This window comes from Diabrotica undecimpunctata, chromosome 9, assembly GCF_040954645.1.
Source record: "Diabrotica undecimpunctata isolate CICGRU chromosome 9, icDiaUnde3, whole genome shotgun sequence".
NCBI lineage: Eukaryota > Metazoa > Arthropoda > Insecta > Coleoptera > Chrysomelidae > Diabrotica > Diabrotica undecimpunctata.
The window spans coordinates 39,198,072-39,220,829 of NC_092811.1; the positions used below are offsets into that span (position 1 = coordinate 39,198,072).

A 22,758-nucleotide genomic window follows, 5' to 3' on the forward strand; every position below is an offset into this window, starting at 1 on the left:
GTTTGTTACTAATTTTGTATCTCCTTAGTCGGCCTGAGTAAACGGAAAGTTTTTGTTTTAATGTATCCAGGCACTGTTGTGCTGTGTTGTTTGCTGGATTATATTGTGAGTGTCTTGCGGTGGTTATCATTATTTCTTCAGCTCTTCTGATTACTCTTCTACTTGTTGTCCCTCGAACATATTCCGTGATTTGACCAATGTCCCTACGTAATGCTTCAATTTTAATAAGCAGCCGTTTTTCCCAAGGTGCAACCCTGTTATATGTCCTTTCGATATTAGTACCCCGTCGTGTTCTGATCTTAATGCCCATTACATTAGCAATTGCTGTTGCTGCACAGTAAATCAGCATATGCAAATATTCTAATGTATGAGCTTCCACGATATAATTGGGTAGGACTTCAGTGTTCATCAATTGTAACAGCGCACCTAGTTTCTTACAAGAGTTTATTTTTGGTAGCTGTGGTCTGCTAAGTGGATTTGTTCCATTAAACTCTTGTACGGCACGTGCCATTTCTCTTACCAGGCTATCGTGCAACTCGCTGTTGTCCTGCTGCGTATTTACAGGTTGAGTTTCTTGCATGAGAGGCTCAGGAATCTGCTCATTAGGGATTTCATTATGGACTTGATCCACAACTAGCTCTTGGTTATGTATCTCCCGTTCGACTTCGCTTTTGATGGTATCGCGTCTAGTCTCTGGGATAAGATTATTTCTTATAATTACCCGGTATTGATCTGCTATTCGCTGTTCAGTGACTTGAATCTCTGGGTACTCCCTGCAAAATTCGGCATACAAATGTTGTCGATAGCCGATCGTTTCTCGACCGAGGTTCGTCACCTTGTAATAGAAACGCAAAATGTTTTCATTTATAGACACAGTCCATTTCATGCGCTGCCTCGGTCGTCCCGCTTGAGTGAGCGCCGGCTGGTGTTCCAGCGCAGCACCTTCAGCGAGTGGAGCTCTTGTTGTTGTTTGGCTCCCTTGTGGTTGTTGTTGTTGGGCTGTAGCTGATTGTATGACAGGGGCCCGCCTCCTCAACACCCTGCCACCGACGTCCCGCATGCTGTCACGTCCAGCGCCGGCTCCAGACGTGCCCTGGCGATCCCCAGGCAGCGACCCTAAACATAAATCATTAATCTCCATTTTCATGGGTGTGCATTTTATACCTACTGCCAGGTGTCAGTTTTTGTTCCACGGCAGGTATCCCTGCTACCCTCTGGGTATCGGTTCTAAGAATACCCAGAGAGCATCCCCCATTCGCAGGGGGCCGCGCCTGATAGAAGAACTGACAAAAACTCCCACAGGTTATTATTATTATTATTATTATTATCCCAGATTTAGCCATACGGCTCTCACTCCCTCTAAGGGGAAAATTCACTCATCCCAGATACCTACGGTATCAAAAGGATTGAGCTCTGGTGGGACTCTTTCCGTGTTATCGAGCCCTAGGTGACTTGGTATGCTGGAGTATCTCCCAAAAATTTTCGTACACATCTGGATGTTGAGAGAAGTACAGCTTTCTGCATGGTCTTGTAGAGATGTTCATTCAGACCTAGCTTTCTTATATTTTCTAGGAGGTTCTTCGGAATAACTCCAGTAGTAGAGAGAATAATAGGTATTGTCTGGGTACTTTCCATTCTCCACTGTCTTCGTATTTGAATTTCCAGATCCCTGTATTTGGCGATCTTTTCGTTTTGTTTAATACGAAGATTAATGTTGTTGGGTATCGCCACATCAATTAGTGTTGTTTGTCTCTTTAGTTTATTAACTAGTATGAGATCTGGTCTATTATGTGCCACTGTTTGGTCTGTGAGCACAGTGCGGTCCCAGTATAGCTTGTAGTTATCATTCTCAAGTATACTTTCAGGAACGTATTGATAATATGGGAGATGGTTTGTTTGGAGAAGTCCCAGTTTGATGGCTATCTCTTGATGAAGGATCTTTCCTACTGAGTCGTGCCGTTCCTTATATTCAGTTGCAGCAAATGCCTGACAACCCCCGGTAATGTGTTGGATGGTTTCTTGAGCTTGACATCCATATCGGCATTTGTCATTTTGGACCTGAGGGTCCTTGACGATATATTTCAGGTAATTTTTTGTTGGTATAACCTGATCCTGAATGGCAAGTAATGAACCTTCTGTTTCAGGGAACAACTTTCCTGATGTCAGCCAATAGTTCGACGCTTTATTGTCGACGTGGTCTTGACTGGCCTCATTAGGATGTCGCCCGTGAAGAGGTTTACCCATCCAGGTGCGCATTTTTTCGTCCTTAGTAAGATGGTTTATGCGCATTTCTGGTTCCCTCAGTTTGATCGGTGTTGTATCATCTACTGCACAAATCGCGCGATGTAGAGTAGATGTCTCAGCCTGCACCTGAAAATAAGTTCTTAAATTAGTAATGTGTTTTTCTAGTTGCTCACTTATATCCATAAGTCCTCGTCCTCCTAAATACCGCGGTAATGTCGTTCTTTCTATTGCACTTCGAGGATGGTGTTTTTGTGCCTTTGTGAGGTGTGTTCGTACTTTTCGCTGAAGATTTTCTATATCCGTTTTTGTCCACTTAACAATACCAAACGAGTAGCTAAGCGCGGAACATGCATAGGTGTTTAGTGCCTTAAACAAATTTTTACTATTAAGGTGTGAACGAAGCAGCTGTTTTACCCTTCGTATAAACTCAGTTGTTATCTCAGTTTTCATTTGCTTATGGTCAATCTTCCGAGCTTGCTTTATTCCGAGGTATTTATACATATCATTTTCACCCATGGCCTCGATGTTCTGGCCGTTTTGCATATCGAATCCGCCGGGCTGAACCTTTCCTTTGATTATATTTAAGACACGGCACTTGTCAAGACCGAAGTGCATACTAATATCATTAGAGAAATTTTCTACTGTTTTTAGCATCTGATCCAGGTGGCTTCGAGTGGAAGCTAATAGTTTTAAATCATCCATATACAATAGATGATTAAGCTTTGCAACAACAGTGGTGTTATTTTTGATGCTAAAACCTGTGTTAGTTGAGTTCAGTATCTGGGATAGGGGGTTCATCGCTAGACAAAACCACAGTGGGCTCAACGAATCTCCTTGAAATAGGCCCCGGTTGATTGCAATATTTTCAGTTTCGATATTGTTTTCAGCAGGTATTTTGAGGTGAATTTTTGTCTTCCAATCTGACATTATATGTTTTAAAAAGGTCACTATGTTATCATCGACTTTATTATTATTATCCAGATTTAGCCATACGGCTCACACTCCCTCTAAGGGGAAAATTCACTCATCCCAGATACCTACGGTATCAAAAGGATTGAGCTCTGGTGGGACTCTTTCCATGTTATCGAGTCCTAGGTGACTTGGTATGTCGGTGTATCTCCCAAAAATTTTCGTACGCATCTGGACGTCGAAAGTAACACAGCTTTCTGCATAATCTTATATAGATGTTCGTTTAGACCCAGCTTTTTTATGTTTTCTAGGAGGCTCTTCGGGATGACTCCAGTGGTAGAAAGAATAATGGGTATCGTCTGGGTACTTTCCATTCTCCATTGTCTCCTGATTTGTATTTCTAGATCTCTGTACTTGGCGATCTTTTCGTTGTATTTAACACGTAAATTATTGGTGTTGGGTATCGTCACATCAATAAGTGTTGTTTGCCTAGTAATTTTATTAACTAGTATGAGATCGGGTCTATTATGGGCCACTGGTTGGTCTGTAAGCACAGTGCGGTCCCAGTATAGCTTGTAGTTGTCATTTTCAAGCATTCTATCAGGGACGTATTGATAATAAGGAAGATGGTCGGTTTGGAGAAGTCCCAGTTTGTCAGCTAGTTCTTGGTGGATAATCTTTCCTACTGAGTCATGGCGTTCTTTATAATCAGTACCGACAAATGCCTGGCAGCCACCGGTAAGATGTTGGATGGTTTCTTGGGCTTGGCATCCATATCGGCATTTGTCATTTTGGACTTGGGGATCTTTAACAATATATTTCAGGTAATTTTTAGTTGGAATAACCTGATCCTGAATGGCAAGTAGGAAACCCTCAGTCTCGGGAAACATCTTTCCTGATGTCAACCAATAGTTCGACGCTGTATTGTCGACATATTCTTGGCTGATCTCATTGAGATGTCGCCCATGCAGAGGTTTACTCATCCAGGTGCGCATTTTGTCTTGTTTAGTCAGGTGGTTTATGCGCATTTCTTGTTCCCTCAGTTTAAGCGGCGTCGTATCATCTACTGCGCAAATTGCTCGATGTAAAGTAGATGTCTCAGCCTGTACCTGAAAATAAGTTCTTAAATTAGCAATTTGTTTATCCAATTGCTCACCTATATCCATAAGTCCTCTTCCCCCTTGATACCGCGGTAATGTTGTTCTCTCTACTGCACTGCGTGGGTGATGTTTTTGCGCCTTTGTGAGAAGTGTTCTTACTTTCCGCTGAAGATCCTCTATATCTGTTTTTGACCACTTTATAATACCAAATGAGTAGCTCAGCGCGGAACAGGCGTACGTATTTAATGCCTTAAACAAATTTTTACTATTAAGATATGACCGATTTAGTTGTCTTACTCTTCGTACGAACTCCGAAGTTAGTTCAGTTTTCATTTGTTTATGGTCAATTTTCCGCGCTTGTTTTACTCCGAGATATTTGTACATATCATCATATTATTATTATTATTATTATTATTATTATTATTAGTACACCATTATATTTAGTTCCTTTTTCTGTGAATCGCTGTCACATTTAGTTTCTGATTAACTATCATCATCATCATTATTATCGTCACTGTCATCACTATCTCCGTTATTTATATTTATAATAATTGGTTCGATATCATCCAACAAATTGTCAATTTCCCACATTTTTTATCTGTTGCTATTACGTGGTTTACGTAGTTTTTCCATTTCTCTGGCGTAATGACCTGGTACACTGCTGTAATTAAATTTAGCATTTCAGCTTCTTTAAAATTCGCGATGCGTCCAGCTATATACCGTTTCACTTCACTCCAAACCATTTCGATGGGATTGAGTTCACAGTGATAGGGCCTCAGAATCTTCACATTGTGCTTTTTGGCAATATCTTCTATTATGTACCTGTCATATTTTGCTTTGAAGGCATTGACTACATCAAGTAACTCTCATTTTAGGTAGTCTTTTTAAAAAAAATAGGTCCTTTGACAGAAGCCATTCTTGAATATCTTTTTTTAGTGTTGAACTGTTGGGAATTTGTTCTGACTTTCTGCTGTGATAGGAGGCATTGTCCATTACTACAACAGTTTTTTCTGGCAAATTTAGCATTAAGTTATTTTCGAACCAATCTTAGAAGGTAGGTCCATCCATTTTGTCGTGGTAGTCCTGAGTATTTTTCTTTGCCAAAAACTTGCAAGAGCTCTGCTCCATCAAGAAATCCACTGGTAGATCCTGCGTGCAATAAAACGACCCGTGCACCACGAGTTGTTGGAGCTTTTAATCCTGTTGCCAGACCACGAATAAAAGCATCGCGATGAGATGTAATTGTTTTATCAACCCATTATTTTTTCACACTGTGCTCGATATTTACCCATGATTCATCCAAATACACTATGTTGTATTCTTCTGCACGGTATTTACGAATTGCGCGTAAATAACGATGACGCCACGAGATGATTTCTGGGTTTTTAATCGAAATTTAATTTCTGCCACATTTTATAAACACAAAATCCATATCACTCAAGCAAGCGATCTAGCGTGGCCAGTGAAAAGTTGGGCAAAGTTTCTTCGACATTTACAACAGCTAATATGGTGTTTATTGTTGGTGGTATGTTGTCACGAAAAAATTGATGAACTATTCTACGAATTTGGCCCCTGACACCTTCATCGTACTTGTTGTCACGAGAATTACCAATCTTTCGCTTTTTGTTCCTGATCTTTGGAGATTGTAATCCAGCAAATGATGAATATTTCTGTATTATGCGAAACAGAGTCTTTTCGCAAACACCACTCATTTCTGACACTTTGCTAATTACACTTGATACAGAATCGTTGTTATCCTGATTAAGATGATAATTAATAATATTCATTAGTATCTGCTTCTCTGAAAGCTTCAGAGCTTTTCCACGTTTCCATTGAACAATTTCCTCCATTTTGCGGTAAAAATTCGGCGTCAAATATAACAATAGCCAACAACAGAAAATAACAGTAATTGCCAACAGCAAATCACAACAACAGCCACCAACAAATAATAGCAATAACAAAACAGTAACAGTACATCCAAGATGGTATATGTTTACGCGCTCCGATGATCAAATAAAGACTAATTATGGCCCTGTATGAATCAAGGATTATTCTAATTGCTTCTTAATTACTGAATAACTTAGAAGAAAGTATTTGCAGTTGATATCAACCAAAATTACAAATTCCTTACTTATTATGGCAGTAATTAGCATCGCAGGGACATAAATAACATTTTAAATTTGGCAGTTAGTAAAAATTACCGGAATTATTTAAAACTTTGAAGCAAATGTTTATTTAATGCACATTTTATTATACTACTGCTACTAATAAAAGATAAAAGTTGATAAGTTACTGTTAGAAACAAATAATGTATAGTATTATCTAAAATTATTAGCAAACGATATTTGTAAATTACATAAAATTGTACATGAGGACTTGTTGAGAACTCCTGGTTTATTCCGTTTATTTTGAAAGATAGACAATAGAGAACGCCATCGCTCACTGCATAAAACTGGCAACGTCTTGGCGAAATTCCCATAAGCTTAGCATTGCATATCTTACCCTATAGAGACTAGTCACTTTGAGACAGAGTATAAACTCAAATTTATTTTTAATGGTCTCTAACTCTTTAATAGTATCAGAGGGTGAGGCTTTTTGGCGTTTCATTATGTGTTTAGGTTTTGCCAAAGGAGTTGTGGCAGTTGATGTTTCTTGTATATCAGGTGAGGTAGATATCTGTCTTTTGGTTGTGTGAGGGGGTACTTCGGTATTTAATGGAGGAAAATTTGTTTCATTGGTTTTTTCTGTGGCAAAGTGTGTTTTTCTAATGATGGTTGATTAGATACTAAGGTTTCAGTGTTAAGAATTTGAACGTTAGTGTGGTCGGTATCCATGAGGGGAGGTTGTTGTGGAATCATATTCTCTGGTTGATATGGGCTATTTATGTTGAGGGTTGTTTGTTGACATGTTGATGGACGATCAATTTCCCGATGTCCTTTTGTTGGACACTTAGTGCAATTTAAGTTGTCGAGGGTAAAGTATATATCATCCGGAGTAACAAACACTTGGCGGCGAAAGCCTAAAACATGGCTTTATGCAGTATCCGGCATGCCTACTTTCAAAAGTTATTCTAGATACTGTTTGGAGTCCCAGCTTTTTCAGTTCACCTTCTATTAAAGAGTTTGGGACTGTATGGCAGACATTAGAAATGACGAGTCTTCTGGCTGGGGTGATTAATCTTCTAATTTCAATTTTTGTATTGTTCAATATTAGTGAATTATGTGCTTGCAGTAAGGAATCCATGACATTAGTACTGGTGAGGTAAATACATACTCTATTGTTTGAGATACGTGAGGCAAATAGAATATTTTTTGGTTGCACTAAATTTCCCACAGCAATAATGTATTCATGAATTTTGACGTTATTGATACTAGAGCGAACAATAGCATGCTCTTTGGTCGGATATTTGAAAGAAGTAAGGGCACTGGAATATGTATTTGGTTGGTTGGTATGGTGAGAAGCCGAAGCTTCTCCATCAGGATTTCCATCCATTTTTGAATTTATTTCGCATACTTCTCCAACTCGATCCTCGAGACGGCCCTCGAGGGTTTCTTATCGGTACTCTTGGATATCAAGTTTTGAGGTTACAGTATTGATCAATAGTTATTTAGAAATATGCTACTCACAGTTATGATTCATAGCACAAATCAGCACACTAACTATACTGGTTTCACTGATATACTTTTAAAATAAATATTGGGTTAAATTTTTAGAAAAATATTATTAATTCAGGAGACGACATAGTTGCTGTATTTCAGTACTAAATCCAGGACCGGAATCCATCATAAAAAATTGTTTTGAATTGTTAATAGTTTTATATCCCTCAGATCTGTTTTTAATATTGCTAATTAAAGAATCGCATACAACAACAAAAATATTAACTTTATAATGTTTTTTGCCACTGAATCTTATTTCATGTTCTAGAGTTTATCTAATGATCTATCAATGAATCATATATTAAAACTACTGTATATAGGGATTCGTCTTTTTGTTGAAGAGTATTTCTTTAAGCATTTATTCTCTATAAAATCTTTTCCAATTAGAGTAAGTAACAGTACATACTCAAATATATCAAGTTTTTTATCTAAACCGGCAGCTTTGGACCTTGTTATTGGTTTTTCATCTTTGTTTAAGGAAAAAATGACGTAAACAATGTTTAATTTCTTCATAATTTTCCTCTAAGGATTTCACAGCATCGGAACGAGCAGTCCATCTAGTGTCACAAATAGGTTTAATACTCAAGTGTTTGCTCTTATAAAATTTTTGTAATGCATTTTACCTTTGCGTAGAACTTGAAAAAAAAAAAACGTTCAATTTCTGAACGATATTGAAAAAAGTGGCCATTTCCATGCAACTTTTAGCAGCAGCCTTTCTAATTATATTTAATGAATGATTTGCGCGTGGTATAAAATGGACAGAAAAAATATGTTATATTATTCTGGATTCTGGGCCTGCGTAGCGCAAGCGGTAGGATGCTAGCCTCGCAAGCCGGTGGTCCGGAGTTCGAATCCCACCGCCGGCAAGAACATCTAGACATTTTAAAAATGTCTATAGGCCCCAGGTCGACTCAGCCTGAATAAAAATGAGTACCTTGGGTAAAACCAGGGGTAATAATAGACGGTTGAAGCGTAGCACTGGCCATGTTACCTTCCTTGTATGCCGTAGGCCCTAGATATAGCAGACTACCCTGCTATACTCCCAAAGCCGCGACAGCGGTATAAAACGGGAGACTATTATATATTATTCTGGATCATAACTGTCCTCGACAGTTAGAGTGATGTCTAAATCTAAATTATTTAAAGATTCTAAAATAACTTTCTCCAAATTTTCAACAGTATGATAAAATATAGGTAGAAATTAGATAGTAAAATTGGGCTTCCTTTATTTCGTTCACTATTGTGAGTTGTAGATCTTTCGATATAATAGAAATAAATTCTACACATATTGTAGACAACAAATAGTTTAGGACCGCTGCCGCAGTTTGCATATTTTTTCATATGTTCCCGCAAAAATGAATCGAACTCGGATAAATATTCCAAAGCATATAATTACCATTATTTTTAATAAAAAACACTTCATTTTCACCACGAAACATTATAGAGTACGAAGACAAATTTGATTGTAGCTAATGCATGTATTTAAGTACTTACCTCCAATATTCATTTATTACAGTCGGAAAAGTGAAAGATTACCCATGCGTCATCGATGATATTGTAACGAATGATATTTTGCCTACCATAGGGTAAGATTTTGGGGGTAGAAGATTGGGGAATAGAAACTATGGGGGTGGAGATAGGGTAAGCAAAATAAACGCTACTTGTGCGAACGGCACTCAGGTTTTGGTAGGAGAGCTGGGGTCGTGGATAAGTAAAAGACAAGGGGGTTGGATTGGGGCAACTACAAAAAAATTAAGTAAAGGGGTACTTATACAAATCTCTAGGGACAAACAAAACAGAAAGAAACAGGAAACACCTCTAGTAATTTATAAAGAGCGCCACTTCAAGGTGCCTAATTATAACTATTACAACAACTAGTTGTAACTTGAGTTATAATTATTAAACATAAAAAACATATCTTTTCCAAATGGAAACTCAAAAAAAAGGGTTAGTAAAAAAAGGGTTAGTTAAAAAAAGAATAAACAAAATGTTAAGAAACAAAATTTAACATTTATTTTTGTGTCACCACAAACAGTTACAAAATAGACAGTGAAAAAAATAATACAACAATAGTCGCAAAATACAAAAATACAAAAAGACTTACATGTTTCATCTGTTTACAAATTCCAGGAGTTGGAGATACTATTATAAACTTACAAAATTTACCGCACAGAGATTAACCTTTTTTTAAAAATAAAACAAACTAAAATCAAAAATAATAAAACGAGCTGTCGTGAGTTAACATTAAATTAAAAAAAAACTGAACAAATAAATTGACAGCTAAAGTCAAACCCTAAAATTTTACAATTTATGAATTATTACAAATCTTTTTTGTTATGAAAGCAAATTCTTATTATTAAAAAAATGTCTGTCTTTACTTTAAAATTTGAAAGTTACCTGGATTTCACAAAAATTACACTTGCGCTGTAAACTTTACTTCTTAAAAACTCAACAATGGCTGGGAATCTCTGACACACGAACAAAAAGACAAATGGGTCACTGGAACACAAACCTTGGAAACTAAACTGGACTTGGCTTCTTAAAAACAGGAAAAGATACAACTGGATACAATGGCAACATTTCAAAACTCACTTAAAACTGTAACTGAACCATTAACCCATGAAGGACTGGAGTTGCCATATGGCAACACTGGTATTGACGTACGAATCTTATTATTTTGAGGTTATGTTAGTTTGTTTTGTTTCCAAGAACGTGCCGGTCTGCAGAAAATAAGTGATTTGAAGATATACACCTAACAAAAACTTAATTTTCGTTGGTGTTTGTGAGATTTTATAGTCACCGTTTTTGATAGTTGTAAAAATGGATATAAGATTTGTGTAAGTAGCTCAATTTGTCAATTACTTCTGAATAACTATTACATCTAAGTGGCTAAAGTAACAATTATGCTCTAATAGAAAGGTCATTTTCCCTCTGTGAATATTTGACAACCCTTGAAAAAAAACGATCTTTTACAATATTTTGTTTTTATTCATCGCGTTGCCATATGGCAACGCTAGTATCTACAGGCATCTTGTTTTTTCAGGCGGGGTTTCTCTCTACAAGAAGCTTTGAACATGGTTTACGAAGATGACGTCAACGTTAGAAATATTTATGTTGAGCCCCCAAATATTGGAGACCTCACTGATGAAGATTCTGGCGAGGAGGATGGGGGAGGATTCATCGACAATCTGTCTAGAAAACAGCTGGAAGCAAATGTTGAGGTGCAAATGTATGGCAAAGAAGCAGACAAGGAGGATGACGACATCGAAGAAGATGCAGTTCAAGCGATGGATATTTCCCAGGAAAGCAGCGGAAGTTTCATCCCACAAACTACCTCTCAAGTGAAGAAAATTGAATACGAGTCCCTAAATTGGATAACGGGTGATTTGGTCGACAATGCCGCTAGTTTCCCAGAATATAGCTACGAACCATTCGATACGTTGACACCTGTCGAGATGTTCGAATTATTTTTCGACGAGGATATAATTAGTTACATTCTCAACCAATGCACGAGTTATGCAATACAGAAGAACTTTCCCGACCCCAAAATTTCCGCAGGAGAAATGAGGTGTTTCTTTGCCATTTTGATTCTATCGGGGTATAATTGGCTCCCGGGAAAAAAATTTTACTGGGATACGAAAGGCGATATGGGTAATGCAATGGTCATGAACGCTATGCGAAGAGATCGGTTCCTTACAATTTGGCGTTTTTTCCACCTTGCAAATAATGAAGCCATCGATGAAAGGGACAAATATTACAAGATCAGACCCTTAGCTGACTATTTACAAAAAAAATATAAAGAATATTACGTCCCTGAAGGCGAATTAAATTACGACGAATCTATGGTGAAATACTTTGGACGCCACTCATGTAAACAGTTCATAAAAGGAAAGCCGATTCGTTTCGGATACAAAGTTTGGTGCCTCAACACTAAAAGTGGGTATCTTGTAAGCTTCAACATGTACCAAGGAACCGATCCCAAAGCAAATAATCATTATTATAAAGTTTTTGGAGCATGTGCGGCTCCATTCGTCACAATGCTCGATGAACTGCCCAATGATAAATCAAGATTACCCTACAAATTTTTCTGCGACAATTTATTTACGAGCCTCCACCTTTTGAAACATATAAAGGATCGTGGCTATAGCCTTACCGGAACAATACGGGAAAATCGCATTCCCAAAAACTGCCCTATAGAATCGAAAGCTAATATGCAGAAACGCAAAAGGGGTGATGTAGAGTCGATTCTCGAGAGAGAAACTGGTATTATAGTTGTAAGATGGTTGGATAACAGCGTCGTAAGTGTAGCGTCAACATGTTATGGGGTGGAACCACAATCGCTCGTGAAAAGATATTCACAAGCTGAAAAGAAAATCTTCCAGGTTCAAAGTCCATGCCTGATTGGTAAATATAATAATGCAATGGGGGGCACCGACCTAATGGACGAAAATATAAACCGCTTTAGAATAGGAATGAGGGCAAAAAAATGGTACTGGAGCTTGATTACCTGGATGCTAGATGCGACTATACAAAATGCGTGGGTGCTACATAAAAAATCCGGCAACAAGTTGACACAGTTAGAGTTTAGGCGTGAAATTGTGCAAGCCTATCTGACCAAATACGGAGTGCCTGCAAAACAAGGTGGCCGACCGTCTAGTTCACTCTCAAGTCCTTCCTTTCATAGAGTATCTGATGATATTAGATACGATGGAGTTGGGCATTTACTGGAACCAGTACCAAATAAAAAGAAAATTAGGTGTGCAGGTGAAGAATGCAGGTCGATCATGAGAAAAAGATGCGCCAAATGTGAAGTAGGTTTGTGCACAAAGTGTAATGTTAAATTTCATACACAGCTATAGAAAGTTTTTTGCCGATTATCTCTCAATTTCATAGAATATTTTTTACTTTTATTTCATTCGGTTAATGTAGCCATAGGAACCTAGCGTTGCCATTTGGCAACAGGCAATATTTTTAGGTTTTAATATATTTAATAATTATTTTTGTCTTTTTCTAAGTAAGTTTTGTCCATTCATAAGAGTTATTTGTATTATTTATGTAAAATAAAGATTTTCGAAAACTTCGTCCTTCGTGGGTTAAACTGCTACTATATTTTACATATTTTTCATAAAAAAAGACGAACAACGAGGAACATTTCAAATTTGACGCAAAATTTGGACATAACGCTGAAGACCACCGCTCTTCACCGCGGCTCCAACGAAAGTGACGAAATTATCTTAAAAAATTGATCGCATAAGTTGGAATAAACAAAACACTTTGGGTCTAAGACACATAAACAAGACACAACGAAAATTAAGACGTAAATTCTTATTTTGAAAACGCAATATCGGGCGGTTTGAACAAAGAAATATCGAAGAAATTTGCGCCTGTGACATAAACAAACAATAAAATGATTTATTATCGACGGCGGCGACCTAAAAAGAACGAAAGATTATTTGGGTTTTAAATTGAAGGATACGAACTAAGAAACATTGAAAAAATTCTTCGTTATTATAATGCATATATAAGGGGATTTCAATTAACACATATACGAGGTGATTCCAATAAATTTCAAATGCTACAATATGCATACGAATCAAATCAAAACTTCTATGACTTGTGTTTCAACCAGGAGGAGTAAACAAAAAGACATTCTAACCTAACTTTGTTTATGTTTGATTAGTAATTTTTTCAATTCACTTCCAATATATATTTTTTTGTTTTTTTAATTACATTAAAAAAATGTTGGATTGTTATTTACTTTATTATGTATTGTTTACTTACTTAAAATTGATTTGCTTCAAGAATTTATATAAATGAAAAACACGCATTTAGAAGATCTGGGCGGTTATTAAATTCACTTAAAATTTTATTTTAAAGTGGACATTTCATTCTTGAAAAAGAAGCTGTGTACTATCTGTCCTAAAGATATTTGAACTCTTCCATGTATGCTGCAAGAATATAAGGTCGACCGCCAATGTTTTTAGGACATCTTACTGTTCCAATCTGCTTATATTCCTTAATTGTTCTGTAAATGTTCAATTCGCAACACCTAAAATTAGCATATTACTTTAGTAAGTCTTGATTTTAACAATAACTATTCTGCAAAACTAACCTGTTGCCTGTTTTATTTTTGCTACCATGGCTGTTATTTTCATTCCAGGATTATCAATTTTTATTTGTTTGTACATTGTACATTGTATATTGATTATGTTTATAATGCATTGTTTTTCATTTGATGATAAATGACCCAAATCTACTCGGCGCTTTTTGTTCAGGATTCGATGTGCTTTAGTTGTCACAGAAATCATTATAATACGCTTTAAATATAAAGTTAAGTTCGATGACTCTGATGTAATGGAAGATTGAGTAAGTGGAAGTTTTTTTTTTAGCGTACGTGATGGCTTCCAGAGTGGTTGTCCAAAATTAATACGACTGGGCTGTCAAAAAGTGCTCCAAAAATACACGACATTTTTCTGAATTCATGTATCTATAAAAAAACGTCACACCGAGAGTGCAGTACGGCTAATATAGGAATGCACAATTGCCGGATTTCACGCCTTGTGCTTGGCGATACAAACAGGTCCAAGTGGTAGTCACAGAACCGTACCCAGATCTCTACGCCGGGCTCTGTTATTTATTATAAAATAATTGCCTTCAAGTAGCCAAATAAGAGGCATGGATTTGAATAAAAAGACCTCAAGTTTTTAGCGAGAATTTTATTATAAAACTGTATACTTTATTAAACTAACAAATGTATTTTAAATTACATTTCTTGATAGCTATAAATATACCGGGTGGAACCTCCGGTAACTCGATTTCCGTGCACCCAGCCCAATATCCAAGAAAAACTTTTTCTTTTGTAAATATGTGAAAAATTATCAGGAACGGGAATATCGAAAAAGCTTTGCACATTTTTTAATCCCGGCGATGTTATTAAAAAAAACAAGTTGCGCACTTGAATCACTGCGAAATTTTAACACCTACTATGAAATTTTTTTTTGTGGAAATCTGAAGTGCAGTTTTTGTCCTTGTTAAAACATAATGCAGTCTCGCATTTTTTACACACAACATAAGTTTACCTAGTTCCTTGGCATAGCAACCTGGTAGTTTTCAGCGAAACCGTGTTATTCCATATGGGATAATGGTTTTCCTTGCCCACACTTGACCAGATGAGCAGGTATAAGGTTTATAGTGTAAGTTATTTAACATTGTATTATATATATACTTTATTAAACTAACAAATATATTTTAAATTACATTTCTTGATAGCTATAAATATACAGGGTGGAACCTCCGGGAACTCGATTTCCGTGCACCCAGCCCAATATCCGAAAAGCCCATACTCTGATTGGACTGGTAAATGCATTTTATTGGTTATAAAGTGTAAAATAATCGAGCTCACAGATATTCAATTAATTATACTAAAGTCGTCCTCTACATCCGAGATGTCGGATTCGCTTTCGCTACTCTCCCCTGTGTTCGCGTTTATTATCAATTGGTCTACGTCATCTTGCAGGTTGTCCGCATTCCACATCTCCGTTTCCGTTTTCTCAACAACATGAGTGACATAATTGCGCCAATTTTGCTCTGTGACGCGTGCGAAACCGTCGTCGACCAACTGGCGTACCTCGACGTTTTTAAAAGTGATATTATGGGTACCTACATATCGCTTAACTTGGTTCCACACCATTTCTATAGAATTCAATTCGCAGTGATATGGAGGAAGCCTTAAAATATAAACATTATGTTGTGAAGCATACTCATCAAGATGATACTTATCGTATTGATCTTTAAAAGCACGCGCTGCTTCTAATAGCTCGGATTTCAAATAATACTCCTCGAAAAAAATGTCTTTTTCCACTAGCCATTCCTTGATTGCAGCTTTATTCCAGGAATTGTTAGGGAATCTCTGTTTACGGGAGTGGTACGATGCATTGTCCATTACAATGACATTCCTGCGACCATTATTTGGTAAATTTGATATTAATGTCTCCTTAAACCACTACTCAAAATATGCGGCATCCATTACATCGTGATAGTCGCCATCATTTTTCTTTGCCAGAAAAACACGCTGTGTGCCAGGAAGGAAACCTCCTGAAAAACCTGCATGCAATAAAACATATCGTGGACCTCGTTTAGTAGGTGCTTTTAAGCCAGTACTTAAACCTTTGAGAAAAGCATCACGACTGTTTTGTATCGTAGTATCGCACCATTCGTAATTTATAGATTGGCCAACATTAACCCACGATTCGTCCAAATATATGATATTGCAATGGTCTTTTCGCAAACGTCGTATAGTTCTCAAATAATTATGGCGCCAATGAATAATATCCTCTCGCTCCACCATGATGCTTCTTCGGCCACGTTTCTTATAAACAAATCCAATATCTTTCAGAAGTCTGTATAAAGTAGAAAGAGACAACGGCTGTATATTCTCATTACCTTGTATGAAGTTATGTATATGCTTTAAGAATGGCGGCAAATTTTTCATGAAAAATTCACAATGAACAATTCTCCGTAGAATACTTCTTACACCCTCGTCATATGTGAATATTCTAGAATTTGATTGACACACTCGTTTTTTACGTTTTTTTGGCGATTTCAACGTTCCACTCTGTTGTTTTTCTTTTTTGAAATTGTAAATGCTTTTTTCGCTAACACCAGTCATCAACGAAGTACGTCTTACAGCAGCACTTACATTAAGTTGTTCCGTATTTTGTAAAAAACACAACACATTTAACACTACGAGTTTAGCGCAACCGTTAAATAATTCACCGGATTTAAACTTATGGGACTCCATGCTCTCTGTTGAAACTCGGACTAAATTTTGAAGTGTAGTTTCGTTTTCCAAAAGCACTTTCACCCCCTACCCATCCTTAGGATGGGTAGGGGGTGAAATATAGAAAGCTTGGAGTTTATCAAATACTAATTATGACAAACAAGTTTATGGCCATATTTAGGTGATTATGTTAATGATGGTAATTTGTAGCAGAAGTTTTACAAAAGAAATGAAGACCTATTTATAGAAACAACATAACTGTATTTTTAATATTTTACATACAATAGAAAAAATCTAATTTCTATGAAAGAATTGGAAATTTGAATATTATATATAATATCTATAAATAATATCGTTTCCAAATTCTTTACTAGAAATGATGTAGGTTTTTTCTATTTTATGTAAAACATTAAAACTACAGTTATTGTATGTTGTTCTTGTAAAGAGGTGTTCAAATGTTACTCTTATGAATATGATTCAATTGTATATCTCATGTTGACGTTTTATATGCAAAATTCATAGTTTTCGTTGTCAATAACTCATCAATGCCTTTTTATTCTACTGTATACGTATACATGATATAAAATATTTTACTCGTACTGCCGGCAGATGCATTTTATCCAAGCCGGTCCTGTGAGACAATGAGCAATCAACAGCTGGAGAAAACCGACAACCCTGCGCGTTTATTCTCCATAAGAAAAGCATTGCCGTATCTTACCCGTACTGCACTCTCAGTGTGACATTTTCTATAGAATGGGTTACAACCAAAACAGAATCAGTTAAATCTTCCTTTATCATAGGAGGATTTACGTACAAAAATAAAAAATGGTCGAATATAACGTCCCATTGCACTCATAGAACATACAATTGTCACAATCTTTCCTTGCTTTGCAGCTAGATTTGTTGGAACTTATCTTTTACCAATGAGAGCGACATTTGTGAACATTTCCCGTTTGTGTTATGCTTGATATCATTTCTTTCTGCAAACTTTGAAAAAACATAGTTTAACTAAATATTTTGTTCTTAGAAATTCTTTAAAATGCTTATTCAAATGAATATCATATTAAAAATATGTACTTATGCACATGCAAAAATGAAAACCTTACCATCAACAGCACGACAACCATTTGTGGGTTTTGGCTTGTTCTAAGATCTTTTGCCATTCCGATCAATTATGGGCTTTACGCTTCTAGTTGGGGTTTGTAAGGTTTATAGGTCTTGTTCTACCTGCTCCTTATATCTAAGGCTTGCTTCTCCCTTTTGGTCTTCTTCCCGTAGGTGCCTACCTTATGATTTTCTTAGGGGCTACGTCTTGCTGTATTCGTTCTACGTGACCTATTTTCAGCACAATTTTCCTATTTTTGTAAACGCGGTGACGTCTGATTCTTTATATGCTTTGTACAATTTAAAGTTATATCGTCTTCACCGTACGTTGTTTTCTCGCACTTGTTTAAAGGGTGATCAACTTTTGTGACAATTCCGTTGTGGCTGTTATTATAGGAGATACCAAAAAAAGTTATTTACAAAATATGAGGTAACTCTAAGCTTCAAATTTTCAAAGTCGTATTAGGAGCATTGATCTATTTCAACTATAGTTTTTTAACAATAGTCAAAAATTATAAAAATGATTAATTTTGATAAAGTTCGTTAAATCAAATACAAGGGAAGTCAAAATGGCTTATTAATAAAAATGCAAATACATTATCTTCTTCATTTTTATTCTAAATTGGTTTTAAATTGATCACCCTACATTTTATATTACTGTCAAAAAGAACTACTACCTATTTCAATTTTTATGAAGTGTTCCCTATGCCTTAAGTTATTAGTTTTTTAGATATTTTTATTTTTCTATCAGTGCATGATAGTAGTTTAATAGAATATTACGATTTTAGGTTTTCCCCATGATGATATACAAACTGATTCAAGCAAATTATTTAAAGACCATGATAAAATTAACAGCGATTTGGACCAATGTGTAACTGCCTCGACGAATGTGAACACTGAGGAAATCTATTTTACCACTAAAATTTGCACCAAACAATTTTCAGCAAACAATAATTTAAATAAAGGTATGAGTGTTCACACTGGCGAACAAGTTTTCACGTGTGTTATATGCACCAAAAACTTTTCAGAAAGTTCTGATTTAAAGTCAAGTGTACAAACTCTTGCTACAGGAAAAAATCTTTTAACGTGTGGACTTTGTTCTACAGAGTTTAATAAAAAGAGTGCTTTAAAAATACCTACTAGAGAAAATACTTTTTCATGTGAAATTTGCTCCAAATTATTTTCACGAAGATTCACTGTGAAAGAACATATGCGAATACACACTGAAGATAAGCCTTTTGCGTGTAAAATTTGCGCCAAAAGGTTTTCACGAAAGTCAAATCTAACACAACATATGAAAATACACACTGGAGATAAGCCTTTTGAATGTGCAATTTGTGCCAAAAAGTTTTCACAAAATATCCATTTAAAAGATCATTTGAGAATGCACACTGGCGATAAACCTTTTGCATGTGAATTTTGCTCCAAAAGATTTTCACGAATAGTCAGCTTGAAGGATCATATGGGACAGCACACTGGAGATAAACCTTTTGCATGTGAAATTTGTGCAAAAAAGTTTTCAAGAAGTTCCTGTTTAAAAGGACATATGAGAACACATACTGGCGATAAACCTTTTAAATGTGAAATTTGCTCCAAAATGTTTTCACACAAATCCAATTTAAAAAAACATATGAAAATACACACTGGATATCTTTCTGAAATACACTGAAATTTCCAAAAAATTTCACAAAGTTCCTATTTAAAAGAACATATATGGGAATAAACACTCAAGATGATTTTTTGAGATCACTTTTGCATGTGAAAATTGCTCCGAGCTTTTGTGCTGTTTGTGTATTTTAATACGAAAGTAATTTTTTTTAATTGAAATTTAATTTTCAAGAAGAATTTCCAGACCTCCGTGGAAAGTAAATTGCGTGACTCAAACGTAACACTAGAGATAACTTTTTGAAATCACTTTTACATGTGAAATTTGCTCCGAACGATCTTTTTATAAAGATCCAGGTTAACAGAACATAATATATGAGAATCATAGACATATAGTACAAATAGGCCGATTGCTGACGCAATGCAATCCCTGCATCTCTTTCTAATTTGCCAGGTTTATCGACCACGTGACCTTAATGGCCAATTAGAAAGTCACGTGGTCGATAAACCCGACCGATTAGAAAGAGGGTCTGCTCTGCTACAGTTTTCTCTGTTGCACTGGGGGAACGCGACTGTATGATAGCAGTCGGTCTATTTGTATTATACTTCATATAATTTACATACCGTTGCACGTCATCGGCGTCATAGCCCGTGACGTCACATGACACCAACACGAAATATTTAGACGGTAGGTGTGTTCTTTTTTAGAATCACTTTGCCGAGTACACTGCAGTGGCGGCTTTTAGGGGTAGGCAGGATAGGCCGGGCCTACCCAATAATTTTAAGAGCTTTAAAATTGAAAAACATATATTCAAAAATTATGTTAATGCATGTAAATAACTTTTAAATGTACTAAATCACTTAATACATTAGCGTCCGTTAAAACAACTATGTTATTATATTACCACAGAAAGCATCGAATCGTATTCAGGCATTTTAAATATCATTAATAGGCCCGATCGGAACTGGCCGACCCAGCTCACATAAGATCCCCGTACAAAAAGCGTTTGAAGTTAAGCAGCTTGCCGGACAACGATTTATATTGTCGTGTTTATGCTTGCTGTTTAGGCACCAGACGATCGGGCCTACACCGATCATCGTTGTCACTTGTAACGTAATTATCGAATTGTAATATAAATTTTCTTTTAAATTATGATAAAAAAATATGTAACATAATCTATAATTGTAACATATTTTTAAACAAACAACACAATTGCAAACAAGTGCACGGTTGCCCACATAAATTTTAAAAAAATCGTAAAGTTCGAAAAAAAAGATTCCCACTCTGACAAAAAATGTATTACACACACTGGCGGCTACAGAATTTTTTTTTGTGGATGTCATGGATCTTGAGGGTGATTACTTTTCTCTGATGCAAGGTCACTTTTAGTCTTACCACCAATAGGATAATGCCACTGATTACACATAGCTATATGTAATTTGCTGGCTTGGCCTACCCAAAATTTTACCACACCAGCCGCCACTGGTACACTGGCATTACAGCCACTAGACATATTTTATTATATACGCGTAGAACTAATATTTAAAGATTTCTATTAATGTTAACTTAAAAAAATACACAATAATATGTTTCATTTAATTTGTATAAATGCATTATAAATCGTTTTTATGAAGAACATTTGTTCGGAACACACTGTAACTGTAATCGAACGAAGGTGAAATTTTGGCATAAATTGGTAACGCTTATTTGACAGTTGCAATGTTGACACTTTTTGTACTTTATTATTTTAAAGTGAATACCTCTTGTTTTAAATTTTTACCTATTTAATAAAATCTGTTCTTTTTAGAACAAAATTAGTGTTTTATTTCAAAAATGTCACGTAAGAATTTAAATTGTCGTTGTAAAGAGTATAACAATAATTATGTGCCCTATTTGATTTAAAATGGATTCAGGATTTTTTTATACTTCGACAACTATGTCAACTTCGATCTCTGATGTAGATAATGACGTGCAACGGTTTGTAAATGAGATGGATTGTATGTGTTTATGTATGAGAATACATACTGTAGATAACCCTTTGAATGTGATATTTGCTGCAATTTTTTTTACATCGATGTCCTTTAAAAGGTCATAAAACAACATACCGTGGGGATAATACTATTGCATTTGAAATTTTGAAATTTACGTATACATATAAAAATACTAGAAAAAGATGTTTTATATTATTTGTACTTTATAAATAAAAAATCTTAATACTGAGAACCTTATTAATTTCTTTAAGCATGTATCATTGAACTGCAATATTAAGTTTAAAAGAAATTTAAATGTAGGTTTTTAACCGCTTGCCTTACGAATTAATTTGAAAAAACCTGTAAAAAATGTGACAATTTTTTTATTGGCATATTTTAATATATAAAAGTAATGCAAAATGTAAATTAACAAAAAATAAAAAATAAGACATATTAAAGAAAAAATTAAACCTTCAAAAAAAACCAAAATTATTATCTCGTCACAGAAAAATTAAGTGCTAAAAACAGTGTTTGCCAATAGTCTTTCAAGCATGGCACAACACATAATGGCACTTAAGACACATATCTGTAATCTGGGATCAAAAATGGTCTTGCAACTGTCAGAGGCAAGACGCAAAACTTTTATACCCTGCAAATTAACATTTTTTAAAAAGTGATAAACACAGCTTGCTATCTCATTAGAACTTTTTTTGTGTGTTGGTTTTCTGTCCAGTAGAAAACATGAGTATTTTCTTTACTAAAGTGATCGTTACTACTACCTTCCACAATGGTAAAATTATAAATATATAATTGGCGTGAGAAATAGGCAGACTGGTCAGGAACTTGTTTTTTCTGGCAGTCAAACGTTATTGTTTTCAAATCCTGCTTCTTCTCTTTTAACAATTGATAAAAAGCTTTTGCCCTTAGTTTATGGACTCGTTTTTCCACAATTAAATTTGTCTTTTGATGCGCATTTTGCTCAGACTTAATTTTTCCGTCCACCTCCAAACACTTAGAACACACGTCTGTTCTGGGACTTCCAAATCCCAAATTAAACTTTGTATTGAATACATGACGAAAATATGAGAGCTTACAAAGAGTATTTGGATATGATTATCTGTACATCCTGTACATTTTGGAGATATTGAGTTCAGAAGGTAAATACTTTCGGATCAGTTTTACTCTATTGAGATTCAACACATTTAAAAGTCTTAATAAATTGTATTATATTACCTTTCATACTTTGAAACTTCGTTGTTTTTCTATCACCACCTTTAGTTTCAGTATGCATTTCTCCGGTACGATGATAACGATGAAGGACTCCCCTTATTCGGCCTTTCTTTATCAAAAGTATTTTTTAAAATGTACTTCTGCATACGGGTATAATTTG

General features: G+C 35.6%; 1 protein-coding gene across 3 annotated transcripts in view; it reads left to right on the top strand.

Moving 5' to 3' along the window:
* Positions 1–22,758, top strand: part of LOC140449891 (uncharacterized) — a 58,180-nt gene that overhangs the window by 20,273 nt on the left and 15,149 nt on the right. For 2 of the 3 annotated variants that reach the window (XM_072543304.1, XM_072543306.1), the window contains exon 2: positions 18,581–18,757. The exons of the other annotated variant lie outside the window; for it this stretch is intronic. In XM_072543304.1, the coding sequence (XP_072399405.1) occupies positions 18,581–18,757 (177 nt within the window). The remainder of the gene's footprint in view (positions 1–18,580; positions 18,758–22,758) is intronic. 3 annotated transcript variants of the gene reach the window in all.